This window comes from Esox lucius, chromosome 19 (assembly GCF_011004845.1).
Source record: "Esox lucius isolate fEsoLuc1 chromosome 19, fEsoLuc1.pri, whole genome shotgun sequence".
Lineage (NCBI taxonomy): Eukaryota > Metazoa > Chordata > Actinopteri > Esociformes > Esocidae > Esox > Esox lucius.
The window spans coordinates 35,277,501-35,294,151 of NC_047587.1; the positions used below are offsets into that span (position 1 = coordinate 35,277,501).

General features: G+C 46.7%; 1 protein-coding gene across 4 annotated transcripts in view; it reads left to right on the forward strand.

The window, feature by feature from the left end:
• Nucleotides 1-16,651, forward strand: part of dusp8a (dual specificity phosphatase 8a) — a 52,665-nt gene that overhangs the window by 26,380 nt on the left and 9,634 nt on the right. The window contains exon 1 of one of the 4 annotated variants that reach the window (XM_010866308.5): nucleotides 14,723-15,578. The exons of the other annotated variants lie outside the window; for them this stretch is intronic. Coding sequence (XP_010864610.2) covers nucleotides 15,440-15,578 — 139 coding nt within the window. The 5' untranslated portion in view covers nucleotides 14,723-15,439. Of the gene's footprint in view, nucleotides 1-14,722; nucleotides 15,579-16,651 lie in introns of those variants that run through there. 4 annotated transcript variants of the gene reach the window in all.

Here is a 16,651-nt window from a genome sequence, read left to right on the forward strand (position 1 = left end):
CCTACGATGGAGGGACGGGGGGGCAGAGGAACGAGAGAGAGATGGGGGGGAACGGGGGAAACTACTGGCTGATGTACTCGTGAGAGTGATATTAGAGGAATGGCGATGAGATGCAGGAGAGCAACAGTCTGAGGCAGAGGAGCTGAGAATGAGCCACCTGCAGCTGGGAGAATGTTGAGGGGAAAGACAAAGACAGCAGTGCGTTTGTCGGGTGTGCCATCTCTGCTGAGGTGGGAAGATATAGGCGGAAGGCAGGTGGGAGACTGTGCATGCGCGCGTGTGTGCGTGCGTGTGTGTGTGTGTGTGCGTGCGTGCGGTCTACAGATGTGAAGTGGCTGTTCCTAATCTCTCCTTGTGCCATCTGCCAGTGTTTTTCCCTGGATTGCTAAAGCTACACTCCCACTGAGTCACTGATTTAGAGAGGGAAAGGGGGGGGGGCGAGGGGGAGGTAGAGTACGATAAGTGAAGAGAGACCGAGGCAGAGGAAGTGCCACTTGTATCTAGATGCCCCCCCACATCACAGTCGAGGACTGAAACCTGACTGTCATCATTCAAGATCCGTCCGATGCTTTTTTTACATTGTGTGATCATCACGTCACCCATGCGTCGCACCGACATTAGGAATACTCGGCAGCCATTTTGCGCCAGAATGCGAGGGAGACACAGCTTCTGCTCTTGTCTACCTGTAGCTGTCAGCATTAATCTGCTTATCCTGCTGCTATTATACAGCTTCTTCTTTGAGCGCTTGTCAGACCTGGAGTATACTGGCTACAATGCTAACAAGCTAACTGTTAGCAGGTTTGAGTAACAGCTGTAGTGCTAAGATGCTAACAGTTAAAAGGCCTGGAATGATGGCTGTAATGCTTACATAACTACAGCCAATATGCTCTTGACTAATAATGACAGTGATTAATGTAATGCTAACATGCTAACCTTGAGTCCTAGGCTGCCTGTCAGCCTGCCTAGCAAAGACAAACACAACAGAGTCGTCATCGCTGGAAGACGTTAGGAGATTAAAGGATGCCGCTAACACAGCCACACACCTATTGACACACAGAAGCTTGCAGGGCCTCTGAACTGAAGATTAGATGTTTGGGTGTGACTGCACCGTCTACAGTGCAAAGGTCAATCCAGTTATGTGTCATTCCTCTATGCTGTTATAAAACTGGGCGGCGGCCCCTGTGTGTGTGTGTGTGTGTGTGTGTGAGAGAGAGACACCGAGGAGGTGAGGTAATAGTGGGAGTCAGTCTCTCACAATGCAACCGTTCACAGAGGTATTCCAATGCTACTTAAGGAGGTCTGTGTATCTTTGTGTGTGTGTGTGTGTGTGTGTGTGTGTGTGTGTGTGTGTGTGTGTGTGTGTGTGTGTGTGTGTGTGTGTGTGTGTGTGTGTGTGTGTGTGTGTGTGTGTGTGTGTGTGTGTGTGTGTGTGTGTGTGTGTGTGTGCGCGCGCGCGCAAGTGTATATAGGCGTCTTTTTTCTGTGTTTTTTTAAGTAGGCCTGTAGGGTGACTAGTCTGGGCCTCCTTCGTATGGCATCTTAGTATGGCAGTTTTCTGCTTCTCCTTCCTTCCCGTCTGGCTGCAAATCTGCATTTCCTACTGGCTATAAACAGCCTGAGTAGATCAATCCCAAGGCCATTGGGCCGGAGCCTTTCACAGACCGTTCCAGTTTTAGCCCGACTAGTCAGTATGTGGGATTGTAAATACTGTGCTCCATCCAACGTGGCCAAGTGGAAGTAACTGGTGAATAATCCCAGCACATGTTACTAGCATTCATTGCTAAGACACTGATTATAAAGCTTGTCAATTAAGCCACCCTAAACTCCACATATTTCTGTTTGGCGTGTTTGCCATCTCCAACAAAGTCCGTACATTACTGAGAACTAAGCTGAACAAACAACGGGTGATGATGGATGTGAGGTTGATGTTAGGGATCATGTGATTGCACGTCTTAGCGACACCGCCGGTCGCAGCTGAGGTCATCGAGATCACAGTTGTATTGTGGTTAGCGGCCAGGTGTCACGGCCCTGCGCTCACCCCTTCTCCTCGACTTCTCCTTTTCTCGGTCATCCCTCTCTAACCCGGCCCTCCTCTCTTCCTACAGCCTCCTTCTCCATTACGCTCCTGAGACTCCCGTCAGATCAATGATTTCATTGACAGTAAGCCAGTGGTCCCATTAAGAGGTGAGCTGAGCTTCCCCAGAGAGGTCCGGCACATTATTCTCAATGACCTCCTCCTCCCCCCGGTCTTATACATTCCCTCGCGCTCCCTCACCTCCCCTTTCCTCCTTTACCTTGGTCCCCTCCTCCTACCTTTCCTGCCTCCTCTCCTGTTTCATGGTGCTGAGAACAGAGGTCTATATTTAGTTCCAGACTCCTGCCGTCGTCACATTTGGCGCCAGTGGCCCGTGAGCTCTCCTCCCTGTCCGGACACACACGCACCCACACACATCTAACCCCGCTCGAGGCAGCCCCCACCCGAGGAGCAGTAAGGTGAAAGCGCTGACCTATCGTAATACTAATGACATCACTTCTTCTGAATGTGGCCTATGACACATATTTAAAAGTCCACATTTACGCAAAAAGACTCTGATATTTACAGTCGCTGACATGGGAGCAACATGCCTGCATGGGTGCGCGCGCACACACACACACACACACACATACAGAGGTGCTGTTTTTCATCTTATGTGCACCCTGGAAACGTATGTAATAATGTTGTGTTTCTGACAGTGTCACTTCATCTCCCTGGCCTGGAGGATGAGCTTGATCTCATCCTCCCCTTTCCCCTGTAAATGGAATGAAAACAGTCCAGCTGGGTTGTGTGTGTGTGTGTGTCTGTGTCTGTGTGTGTGTGTGTGCGCTGCTGCCAAATGTTTCCAACATGACGTGATTTCACTATGTTCCTGCTCTTCTTCTACCCCCACTCCCCCACTGACTTAAAGGGGCTGCGCGCACACACACACACACACACACACACACACACAGAGACGTTGACTTAGACACCGGCCACACACACACACACACACACACACAGAGACGTTGACTTAGACACCGGCCGCACACACACACACACACACACAGAGACGTTGACTTAGACACCGGCCACACACACACACACACACACACACACAGAGAGACGTTGACTTAGACACCGGCCGCGCACACACACACACACACACACACAGAGAGACGTTGACTTAGACACCGGCCGCACACACACACACACACAGAGACGTTGACTTAGACACCGGCCGCGCACACACACACACACACACACACACAGAGACGTTGACTTAGACACCGGCCGCACACACACACACACACACACACACACACACACACACACACACACACACACACAGAGACGTTGACTTAGACACCGGCCGCACACACACACACACACACACACACAGAGACGTTGACTTAGACACCGGCCGCACACACACACACACACACACACAGAGACGTTGACTTAGACACCGGCCACACACACACACACACACACACACACACAGAGACGTTGACTTAGACACCGGCTGCACACACACACACACACACACACACACACACACAGAGAGACGTTGACTTAGACACCGGCCGCACACACACACACACACACACACACACAGAGAGACGTTGACTTAGACACCGACCGCACACACACACACACACACACACAGATGTTTAGACAGAGTACACACAAACCCAACACACTAATGCTCCCCAGCGCCCGTCATTTCATCACGCTTGGTTTTAATGGGTGAATGGCGTTAAACGGTCATGAGACGGCACGGGAACATTACACCACTGTCTCCGCTCTCGGCAGTGTCGTTCTTGCTCCCGCGTGGCTCCATCCGCGGAGGGCGGTGCTTGAAGCGTCACAGGTGTGGGTTCGATTCCCGCCAGGGTCACCTCATTTCTATCGCGTGCGCGGAGGATATATCGCTTCCGATGAAAGGTTCGGCATGGCGTTGTGTCGGTTGATGCGATATGCGTCAAGGTTTGAGCCAGCACAAAATAATCTATGCACTCACTAATGTAAGTGGCTCTGGGTAAGAGCGACTGCTTATTGACTGAAATGTAAAATTAATGTCAAATGTATATTTAAATGTCACCTCTTCACACTGCCCTTTCACATGATTAGCAGGCGTCTTCAGTGGAACATGACAACAGAAGGAGGATCTACCCCCTTCTACCCTGATCTCTAGAAAAAATATCTTGGAGGATGTTGAGGAAATCTGAGTTCCAATTTTCACAGGGGATATCAAAGAACACCTTTTTAAATAGTTCCTTTGAGAATGCTTGGTAGAACGTACGCACTCCAAAAACAAACCCCCTTAAGCTTCTAAAACAGTCTGCCATTTAAAAGGTGTTCTTAGAAACATATCCAAGTTCCCCCCTGCAAATTTGAAGACCTCCTAAAAGACATGTTCTTTTCCAGTTTGGCTTTGGCTAGCTCCATTAGATTTGATTCATTCCCACTTTATGTTGCCATGCTGTAGGCCCGTAAAACAATGGGGAATTCCTGTTTCCTCTCACGCCTGACTGTGATCCCCTTCGTCTCTAGCGTGCCACTACGCCGCTTCCTTGTTCAGCTCGACGGCTGCCGCAGTGTTCCTTCAGTAGCTAGCAAATCGCTGCAGTCAGACTTGAAACGGCCTTCCCATGGCACGGAGGTGTTTTCGGGGTAGCGGGAACATCACGCGGCCAGGGGGAAGGCCGAATATGATGGTTTTGGATAACACAGAGTTAAGGGCAGAATGTGGGGCTTTTGGAAAGGTCTACCGCATGCTTGAATTTCAACTCATGTAAATACACAGCCATCACTCACCCACACACACCCACGAGAGACAAGGCGCTATTGTAAATACTTATTACATCCTCAAACTCCCCTGCCCGCTTCTATTTCCCGATAAAGGCTTTGTCCGTCTGCGCTGCAGCGGCAGCTACATTTGGCGTTTGAGTGGAGCCCTAGGAGGAACGTGTCATCATTCCGAGTGTTCATACGCCATCTCTCCAGGCCTTCTCCCTCAATCTCTTTTTTCTCTCTATCATACAGACGCAGAGGTCATGTTTATATGTGTATATATGTATATAAAACACACATAGACACCCACGTATTACGCAGATAAACAAACACACATGCTGCCACGAACCCAACACTTCCTCTTTCTTGTGTATCCACTTCCTGTTTCAGATGTGACGTGATGGTCCTCCAGGGTGGGAGTGTGAAACTGACAGTGCGTGTGTGTGTGCGCGTTTGTCAAAGCCGTAGATATAGGCCTTATAGAGCCGTTAAGTAGATGATGTGTTTGGGGACGGAATGGCCAGTCCCTTTGGGACTCTCATCTGTGGCCCCATTGTTCTCTGTCAGGACACTCTGCTAATGATGTCACTGTCCGCTACACACACACACAAACAACGGACGCAATATCCCCGTATCTCTCCAGGGGCATGATGGGAAAGCACATCATAACCCTGGGCTGTCCCGCCCAGACACATTCCTCCCGGAGGTTCATGTTTACATAGATGTTTGTCGTGGCATGAATATAACCAGATATTTAGAGTCCGTATTATACCAGTTGGAAGGAGTCTTGGAATGCATTTTCTGAAGCCTTTTTCAGGCCAGCTAGGAAACCAGTTTTTTTCAGGCATTGTTTGTCTTTTAGGAATTCATTCCAGCGTTACTTCATGATACTTTGATTTCTTGATTTATATTAAATTACAGGAACTTCAAATTTGTTTTCTGCTTTTCCCAGGTTAGGTTCTTCCAGGATAAATTCCAGGAATTTTTCAAAAGTTCCTGGAATTTAGCAGCCACAGTTTAGCAGCAACATGCTTTCCTGTTGATGACATGTCCTGATGAATAGGCTGATAAGAGTGAAACTCATCTTATCAGCATAGAAACGGGAAGAAAAACAGGGAAATGTGAAAAATACAAGGACAGATAGGGGAGAAAGAGAGGGTAGAGATACAAAGATAGAAAGACAAAATGTAAAATGAAATGATTAAATTACATTAATAAAAACCACAGCAGCAACTTTTGTGACCGTTGTGAACATTACCAATATTCTCTATTTAATTATTTTCTCTTGTCATTCGTACTTCTTTTATTGTAACAGTGTACAAAGCTAATAAGACAATACTTGACCTTTCTCCTTTTTAAAATGTTGTGTAATGTTTACTTTTTTGTTTTTCTTCTACTTTTCTTACTGTATTCATCATATTTATTCCTTGTTATTCATACATTTTGTCTGTGTTTTTTTCCCACTTTCTTTTGGCAAATGGTTCCCATTCCTATAAAGCACGTAAATGTCAAATTTAGAGAGAAGCATTTGCAAGAGCTAAAGAGAGAACAGAACGTTTGTCTATATTGAGGGTATTCTGTCCTTACATTGTCTATATTGAGGGTATTCTGTCCTTACATTGTCTATATTGAGGGTATTTTGTCCTTACATTGTCTATATTGAGGGTATTCTGTCCTTACATTGTCTATATTGAGGGTATTTTGTCCTTACATTGTCTATATTGAGGGTATTCTGTCCTTACATTGTCTATATTGAGGGTATTCTGTCCTTACATTGTCTAGCTCAGAACCATAACACCAAGTAAGAATCAGAGAAGATTTAAATGTACTTGACGAATAAAGGCTATTCTGATGTTGACGAACAGACGGACAGACGAGCAGATGGGGGCGGTGGGGCCTCAAGCCCAGTAAGATCTGTTCTGAGACCTGTCAATCTGTCAGCTGCCTGCGGCGTTGATGGGAGCTAATTAACACTATCCTGATTTGGCTTCAGCCCACATCTATCCCGGCCGTGTCAGCCCACCCCTTGATGCAGTGTGCATTTGCGCCTGCGTGTGTGTGTGTACAGGCGTCCCTCCAGCAGACGTACGCAGCGAAGAGATAAACCGAAATAACGCTCTCCGACGAAGAACGAAAGAGCAAAATAAAAGCGAGTGAAAGGTTACTTTTTTGGTTTGCGGTCCAGTTGCTCCTCCCTTCTGGACGATGACAGAAATTGAAATCGAGTCAATAGTTGCCAGTATTTATTTCAAGCAGAGTCTCCCAGTGACAGATGTGCTACTGCCTCCTATGAGCAGTAAAATGAATTAACCATGAGTTCTGTTGGAGCACGCCGATTGACAGCCTGAAATTAAACATACACACGCACACAATGACGTAACCAGTTATCCAACCCCCAACCGTCATAATGATATGGTAAGCACACACACACACTCAACACACACACACACTCAACACACACACTCACACACACACACACTCAACACACACACACACTCAACACACACACACACACACTCAACACACACACACACACACACTCTCACACACACACACACTCAACACACACACACACTCAACACACACACACACTCAACACACACACACACACACACACACACACTCAACACACACACACACTCAACACACACACACACACACACACTCACACACACACTCAACACACACACACACACTCAACACACCAGCCACAGTACAGAGGTCTAGCGTGAAAAGCATACCTGTCCAACACAAGCTGATTTTAAGATTTACTGTGAAACTCTGCAGCATCGTCTTCTGGTAACCACTTACTAACACACACACACACCATCACCTCCACACACCAGTGAATACCTCACACTGGGATTAGGAAGGAGCTCATCTGGTTGATGACTTCCCTCCTACGGGCAGTATGATGGCTTTCCATACCCCCTGTGTGTGTGTGTGTGTGTGTGTGTCTGTGTGTGTGTGTGTCTGTTCTCCTCAGGCCTCTCATGGGAAGGGGGTTGATTAGATTAGATGAAGGGGGTCTGGCATCAATCAGTCACGTCCTAGAACACCATGTGACCATCAGAGGGTATCTCCACACACCACGGTACTGTCTTAGTCACTCACACACACACACACACAGAGGATTGACCCCCCCCACCCCCTGTGGTACCTCACCATCTCCCACCCTCTCCCCTCTCTGTCCCTCAGTAACTACCTCACCCCCCAGGCATGACGGCAGCTGTGTTCTGTTCTCCTCCAGGCATTACATCACTGATGGAGCAGGCCGTCTTCTAATCCCCTGACAACCAGCCCCCCCCCCCCCCCCCCCCCACACACACACACACACACACTTCATTAACCTTCATTAACCTCCCCACCTTCCTGTTGGGTAGTCTGTCCCGGGGTCACGTCTCTTTCCGCCGATATCCTCCTGACAGATGATCCTGTAGTGTAGAATGACACTTAACCTCCGAGGGCTGGATGTCCCTGAGATGGAGCAAAATATAGAGAGAGAGAGACAAACATTTTTATCTTTCTGACTTTTCACTTGCGTTGCCAATGTGGACAAATGTTTCTCATACCAATAACGCCTTATAGATTGAACCAAGAGATTGCACGCACGCGATCACATTCGCCTTATAGCAAACACATTTTGAATTGGGATTCCTTTCCTGTACCCAGCACCCACATCCCATCACACCAATGCCCCACTACCTACTGTAGGGTTGGGACTGTTTCTCTTTCTGACCCCCTCCTGCTTGTCCGCCCCGAAAATCCTCTCCCCGAAAGGGTCAGAGTTAAAGTATGTCAACACCCACAGATATATCAGTGTCCGGCTCAACTGCTCGCTCTCGTCCAAAACCCATAGCACCCACCTTCAGTCTAAATTAAATCCAGTATCGTTCTCTCTTTTCACACCAAGGCATCTTCAACTAGACTGTGTTCCTCTGTTACATGATTGTCCCTGGTGACATAGCACGCAGGCTTGCAGCTGATTAGCTCCTGGCTAAGTCAGAGGTTGACCTGCCATTGGGATCTTCTCCCAGTTTTGTGATATCCAATTGATGATTCAAACACTGAGCCGCAATGTACAGCATGGCAGCGACTCTGTTTTTGTGGGACTTTTCTGAGAGTCTTCGACCCGGTTCAAGCGCGCGTTGACAGCCTGTCCCCTCAGGTGCGCTAGAAGGTTATACTTCATCATTTCCTTTGTCCACTTTACCCATCTCATCCTGTAGCCACCCCCCCCCCTCTATCTCTCTCTACATTTGTATTTCCCTGTCAAGTGTGCATACATCCTATCCCAGCCCATCCTATCTCCTTCCTAGCCTGACACATTTTCACTTCCCTTACGCACGGCACAGGGCGGGCCGTAACCATGGAGCTCCCCTGTAGTCACTTGGCTCAGCGCTGCCTAACTGGAAGACAAAGGAAGCCCTAACTCGGCCACTGATCTCTACCTTGGCATTGCATGAGTGCTGATAGCTGGGTCGTTTGGAAGCTACAAATCTGTCATTTTTCTTTTCTTCTCATCCACCAAACCTGCAACACATTTCAAGATGTGTTTATCTACTAGAAGAGTCATAGATTTTTGCAGGACCGCTTAAATGGGCGCCGGCCTAGAAGAGTGAAAATCTCTTACTGACTGAGTGAGTGAGTGCCTGACTGACTACCCCTTGTTAAATCCTGAGTGGTTAGAGACGTGGACTAAGGAACAAGAGGTCACGTGTTCGACTCCAGTCACAGTTAAAACACATCATGCTTGAGGATTTGTTCAGGACAGACAAAAATCTGCTGGCTGCCACCTTCAGTATTTACATTCTAGGAAGCCTAACAGGATGGACAAACACTTCACCGGCTACACGATTCTCTCGTCTTTTCATTTGACGGAAAAGTCAGTTATCGTCAGCTATGTTGATAGTTATTGTATCAATGTCATTCACGAATGGCTAATAAGCTGTTAAAACAGCTAGTAGTGGCAAAAGCCATACAGTTCATAAATGCTATTTGTGGTGGAGGTAAACTTAATAAGAAACATCTTGGATGTATACATTTTTGTGTTTAAAGTAGGTGTTTATGTAATACAAATCAAATGCCTATATGACTAATAAACACTGGAAATAAGTTGAACGAATATCTCTTTGGACAGTTGAACGAATATCTCTTTGGACAGTTGAACGAATATCTCTTTGGACAGTTGAACGAATATCTCTTTGGACAGTTGAACGAATATCTCTTTGGACAGTTGAACGAATATCTCTTTGGACAGTTGAACGAATATCTCTTTGGACAGTTGAACGAATATCTCTTTGGACAGTTGAACGAATATCTCTTTGGACAGTTGGACAGTCGCATTAGATTGTTGGAAGTAACAGCTTTTTGGTAATTTAGCTGTTTTTTTGAGAAGCAAACTTTTAAAACCTTTGTCACTGACGGATCGCGTGCTTCTCCTAGACCACCTGGCCCGTGCAAGGGCTCCACACATCCTGGTTTTGGGAATCTTCTAAACACCCCCCTCTCTTGTAGGCCTACATGCCGGGGGCCATAAGTTATTAGGTCCGATGCTCCCTCTGGTCTTCACTCCTCTTGTGGCTCTTTCTCCCTTTCTCTCCCCCGCTGTCTCTCATGTTTATGTGTACACACTTTGTAGTGTTGTCCCAGTAACAGGCCCTCACCCATAAAAGCTAAGTAATTCGGTCTGGCTCGGTCGGGCGAGGGGGGAGTGGGGTCATATTGACCAGCGCACCTATTTATGGCACGGCCGGCACACGTGTGCAGTAAATAAAAGCGTTCCCCTGTCGTTTTTTAACACACTCCCCCAATTAAACACCTGCTATTCTGGGCCTCGTTACCCTGCGGGGAGAGGAGTGAAGGGCCCGCTAAATAACACAAGTTCATCTACCGAGGGTCACTTAGTTGGTGACTCAAAGACATGAACTTACATGAACTTAAAGTACGTTCAGTGGGTGGCGAGCGCTTCGGCATCGGGCACGACAGGAACATCAGTCGGCCACTAGAGGGTGCCAAACTGCAGTTTGAAACCATTTCCAGATTAGTGCCTGTGTGCTGGGATTGCACAGTCCCACTGATTTTCACAAAATAATATATTTTCCAGGAATCCCATTTGGAAAATTCCCCAAATCGTGCGATAATAAGTTAAAATGTGTAATCCTATAATGTGATTTTGTTTCAGAAAACCAATGCATGCCACACTGATTTGTTGTTTGTGTGTGTTTTTGTTTGTGTTGAGTAACGATTTTCCAAGATGATTGGTGACCTGTTTCCATATGACCTAGTTTTCTCTCTCTCTCTCTCTCTCTCTCTCTCTCTCTCTCTCTCTCTCTCTCTCTCTCTGTCATTGCGTGTCTTTCTATATCACTCTCTCATTGACTTTAGATTTTCTATATTCATATGTTATTGTGATTTTAAACATTTCTGTTAAATGTTGGACCCCAGGAAGACCACCTGTCAACAAGTCAGTAGGGGTTCTTAACATTCTCTGTCTCTGTCCATCTCTCTGTCTCTGTTCCTCTTTCTCTGTTCATCTCTCTGTCTCTGTTCCTCTTTCTCTGTCCATCTCTCTCTGTTCCTCTTTCTCTGTCCATCTCTCTCTGTTCCTCTTTCTCTGTCCATCTCTCTCTGTTCCTCTTTCTCTGTCCATCTCTCTCTGTTCCTCTTTCTCTGTCCATCTCTCTCTGTTCCTCTTTCTCTGTCCATCTCTCTCTGTTCCTCTTTCTCTGTCCATCTCTCTCTGTTCCTCTTTCTCTGTCCATCTCTCTGTCTCTGTTCATCTCTCTGTCTCTGTTCCTCTTTCTCTGTTCATCTCTCTGTCTCTGTTCCTCTTTCTCTGTCCATCTCTCTCTGTTCCTCTTTCTCTGTCCATCTCTCTCTGTTCCTCTTTCTCTGTCCATCTCTCTCTGTTCCTCTTTCTCTGTCCATCTCTCTCTGTTCCTCTTTCTCTGTCCATCTCTCTGTCTCTGTTCATCTCTCTGTCTCTGTTCCTCTTTCTCTGTTCATCTCTCTGTCTCTGTTCCTCTTTCTCTGTCCATCTCTCTCTGTTCCTCTTTCTCTGTCCATCTCTCTGTCTCTGTTCCTCTTTCTCTGTCCATCTCTCTGTCTCTGTTCCTCTTTCTCTGTCCATCTCTCTCTGTTCCTCTTTCTCTGTCCATCTCTCTCTGTTCCTCTTTCTCTGTCCATCTCTCTCTGTTCCTCTTTCTCTGTCCATCTCTCTCTGTTCCTCTTTCTCTGTCCATCTCTCTCTGTTCCTCTTTCTCTGTCCATCTCTCTCTGTTCCTCTTTCTCTGTCCATCTCTCTGTCTCTGTTCATCTCTCTGTCTCTGTTCCTCTTTCTCTGTTCATCTCTCTGTCTCTGTTCCTCTTTCTCTGTCCATCTCTCTCTGTTCCTCTTTCTCTGTCCATCTCTCTCTGTTCCTCTTTCTCTGTCCATCTCTCTCTGTTCCTCTTTCTCTGTCCATCTCTCTCTGTTCCTCTTTCTCTGTCCATCTCTCTGTCTCTGTTCATCTCTCTGTCTCTGTTCCTCTTTCTCTGTTCATCTCTCTGTCTCTGTTCCTCTTTCTCTGTCCATCTCTCTCTGTTCCTCTTTCTCTGTCCATCTCTCTGTCTCTGTTCCTCTTTCTCTGTCCATCTCTCTGTCTCTGTTCCTCTTTCTCTGTCCATCTCTCTCTGTTCCTCTTTCTCTGTTCATCTCTCTGTCTCTGTTCCTCTTTCTCTGTTCATCTCTCTGTCTCTGTTCCTCTTTCTCTGTTCATCTCTCTGTCTCTGTTCATCTCTCTGTCCATCTCTCTGTCTCTGTTCCTCTTTCTCTGTCCATCTCTCTCTGTTCCTCTTTCTCTGTCCATCTCTCTGTCTCTGTTCCTCTCTTCTATTCACTAGGCTTTATTGACACAGAAAGTGAGGTTACTTACATTGTCAAAGTTTACAAAAAATAGTATACAATATGTAAACCGCGAACCACTGTTTTTGCTACAATAGTAATAACAATAAGTAGAAATAATATTAATATAGAACAGCACTTGTGTTGAAATGAGCGAATAACCTCAGTCAGCCACTTGAAGAACAACAGTCATCTAATCCCAGATCTGAGACCAGTCCTTACCTCAACCAGGTGGCTAAAAACAAGGTTGCTCATTCAGTTTTTACTTCAACACAGTGCTGAGGTCATTTACAAAGACAGTGAATGACAAAGACATGTTGAGGTCATTTACAAAGACAGTGAATGACAAAGACATGTTGAGGTCATTTACAAAGACAGTGAATGATGAAGACATGTTGAGGTAATTTACAAAGACAGTGAATGATGAAGACATGTTGAGGTCATTAACAAAGACAGTGAATGACAAAGACATGTTGAAGTCATTTACAAACAGAGATGATTTAACATTTTGCTTAATCCTGTAGACCAAGGGGTTTCAAACCTGTCTTCCCCTATTGCTGCATGTGTTATCATTTTCAAAGGAAGCACACACAACTTAATGAGTCCTTCATTTGGTGAACCATTTGTGCTAGTTAGGGGCTACACATATCTTTTTTTAGGTTGGAGAACCACTGTTTTAGATGATTAAAGTGACAAGTCAACTTGATGATCAAAGTCATTATTTAAGAGTTTCTAATCCTCGTTTCTGTGGAAACTTGGTCCATAGAAACACAACAAACAGAACTGGTCTTTTAAGGGGAAAAGGTATACACTTCTTAAAGGTTAGATGTTAGGATAGGATAGGGTTAACATTATGGGTTAGGTTTAGAGAAAGTTACATTTATGATGGAAGAAGTGCTGAATTCCAACCGGTTAGTAACACAAATGTGTGTGTGTGTATTTATTCTTGCAGCTCATCACTGTTCCCAAGTTAGAAGTGTCCAAACACAGGCGCCTAAGAAAAGAACCAGCGCAGGAAATCTTAGGCAATTATTCAACACGCACGCGCGCACAAGATAATGGATCTCCGCTAGAGCTCAACGGGTTCTCTTCTCCCATGCTGATGCAACAAACCAATAGCCACACCGATATTGGCCTGCACGTATTCTCTGAAGTTGGTGCATCTGGTTTGATATATTCACACTCGGACAGTAAGCTCTTCGACAGTAATGTGCGATACACAACACACCCAGCGTGAACATACAGTATCTAATTAAAAGCATGTATGCGGTGTTCAGTACACAGCCGTTTGTAAACTCACACTTTAATTAGCGTCCTCTCTGCGCACACGCACACGTTTTACATCTACTAGCATTGCGTTATTTCCTTTCAAAATCCTACTTAACCTTTTTGTTTACCTTTAATTATACAGAGAAATCAACCTGGGTCTTTTAAGGTTGAGCCATGCATCACAGCAACGATAAAAACGCAGAAATATTCCAATACGAAACACATTAATCTCACGTGGACCAGCAAAATATCCCCACAATGTCACATCCCCATTGTTTTACTGTACCCACCAGCATAATAAAACCTGTACACTCACAACATGCACTAAGCTATCAGAAAACATGCCCAATTTAATGGCGTACAGCGAGACGTTTTGTGTGCGCATCACTAAAGGTAGTTTGAGTAATGTATTTCCGAGGCAGGGACGTCTATTGCTGGTTGTATCAAGACACGCGTTGTAAAGCCCAGCACGCATAATTAAACCCAAAGGCATGGTGTGCATCCTGCTCGATTCCAACGAGCTGTCTCTCCCTGCTCCGGCTTGCTAGGCCCCTGAGGTGGCCGCATATTTGTCTGGTGAGTAAGGAATGTGGTTACATGCCTTAGACATTAGCTATGACGGAGCGTTGGCTCCACTGGAGGAGGGAGGGAGGGAGGGAGGGAGGAGGCAGAGGCGGGGGCCTGAGCTCACGGCAAGTGAGCTCATTCAGCCCTTGAGCGATTGAGCGCAAGAGGAGAGCGAGCGAGAGAGAGAGAGAGAGAGCGAAAGATCCACTACGTCATTCTTTATACAGAAAATAGAGAGAGGGAGGAGCAAGAGCCACTGAGCCAATGAGAGATGAGGGAAAGCGAAGCAGTTACAACAATAGGGTACTGCTCTCCTGGCCGTGGGCTCACACACAGGGAGAAGACTCGGAGAGACACACGCAGTACCAGCTGCAGGCACACTGCACAAGACAGAGAGACGGACAGACAGACAGGCAGACATAAACAGAGAACACTTTTTCCTGTTTCTTGTCTTCATTGGGAGTCTTTTCATAAGTTCTCCAAGTGTCTCTGTCTTTCCACTAGTGTAGGAGAAACATGCTTGGTGGATGTTGAGCTGGATGCGTCCATAGAACTGGCTCGTTGAACTTGCAGAAGGTACACCTAAAGATGTTTGGGAGTAGCTTGCTTTCCGTAACCGGGTTGTCTCTGTTCTCTTGATTCCTGGGACTAAAGTTCAGTCTTTGGACTTCGGGACCATCTTAGGTGAGAACATCGGTCTTGGCTGACACCAGCCTGGGAAGCGACGACTCAGAAGTGTTTTGCTTTTTTTTGTTGAGTTTTTCGGACCTGGGCCGTCTTCTGCTTGTCAGGGTATTTTGCCCTTCTCCAGATTGGTTTCCTCTAGCCGTTCTGCTGACTCTTTTCCCCGGGGGACTTCCCCGGTCCGGACGTCTGTCAGCCCGACGGGAGCGCACCAGAACGCGTGTATGTTGAGCGTGTTGAGAGCCATGCCTTTGGACGTGGTCATTGCCCCGGCAGAGGACTGCTTCTGGCCCGTCCTGCAGGAGTCCGACAGGAGGCTGAAGATCAGAGTCCGTCGGTCCAAAGAGGGGAGGGAGCTGAGAGGTGCGTACTGACTTGGGCTGGGGTGGCCAGGGAGGGAGGGCATTACGCGGATTACGGTTTAGGGGAGCGTGCACATCCTGATTCTCCTCGGAGTCTGGCAAACTGAACACGGGTGGAGCGGGCCCTGCAGGGCGGAGGTGGACAGGAGAGAAAGATGGAGAGATTGTACAGCGTCTCTTCTGTCTCCTCTCTCTTTCCGTCTCCTGCGTCTGCCTCCTGTCTGCGTCTCCTCTGTCCCTGCCACTTTTGCAGTGTAATTGATTTGAGACAGGTGTTCTCCACATTACACCTTACACACAGCAGGAGAACAAATGTGTGTTCAAGTGTGTGTGTGCGTGCGTGCGTGTCTTCAAGTGTGTGTGTGTCACTCTATGTATAGACGTGGCGTAGGAGTTTGTCTCAGCACAGGTTTCAGCGCAGTGACCCCAGGACTCGACACCTGGTCGTGTTCACACTTCATTGTGTGTGCAGTTCAAGGCAGAAGGTGTCAAACTCGTTGGCTCAGAGGGAGACAGAATCACACGTTGGCTGTCACCTGTTGGAAATAGAGGTGTTGCGGTGGTTATTTTCAGACTGCGTTGCCCTCAGGAGGTCATCTACCCTGGCTGCTACAGACCAGTTTCACTACCTCAACTCAGTCACACCTGTTGCACTTCAGAATGTTTTCCTTAAACTGTCACTCCGTTGGCCCTCTGAGCTAGACGTTTTTAGATCGCTTGTTCTGGACAGCTATCCAAACATCTATTGGTCACAGATGTACCGTTTACACAGCGCTTGTGTCTAGGAGCCCAGAGGCTCCTTTGTTAATTGTACTCATTGTCACTCAGGTGATATTAACATGGGAAGTGTTGGCATGATTGGGAGAACTGCGGGAAATTACTTGTAACATTGCACATTTGTGCTTTCTCCCTTGTGGCAAAACAGGAACAGTTCAAATGAAATGTATTTCCAAAATGGAAACACTTTCTCTACACCTCATGGTAAAATGTAGAAAATTGTAGAAAATGTAATTTTAAAACCTCTTTTAAACTTGTCTGTCTTCAAGAGGGGCCACTAAAATATTTGGGTGTGAG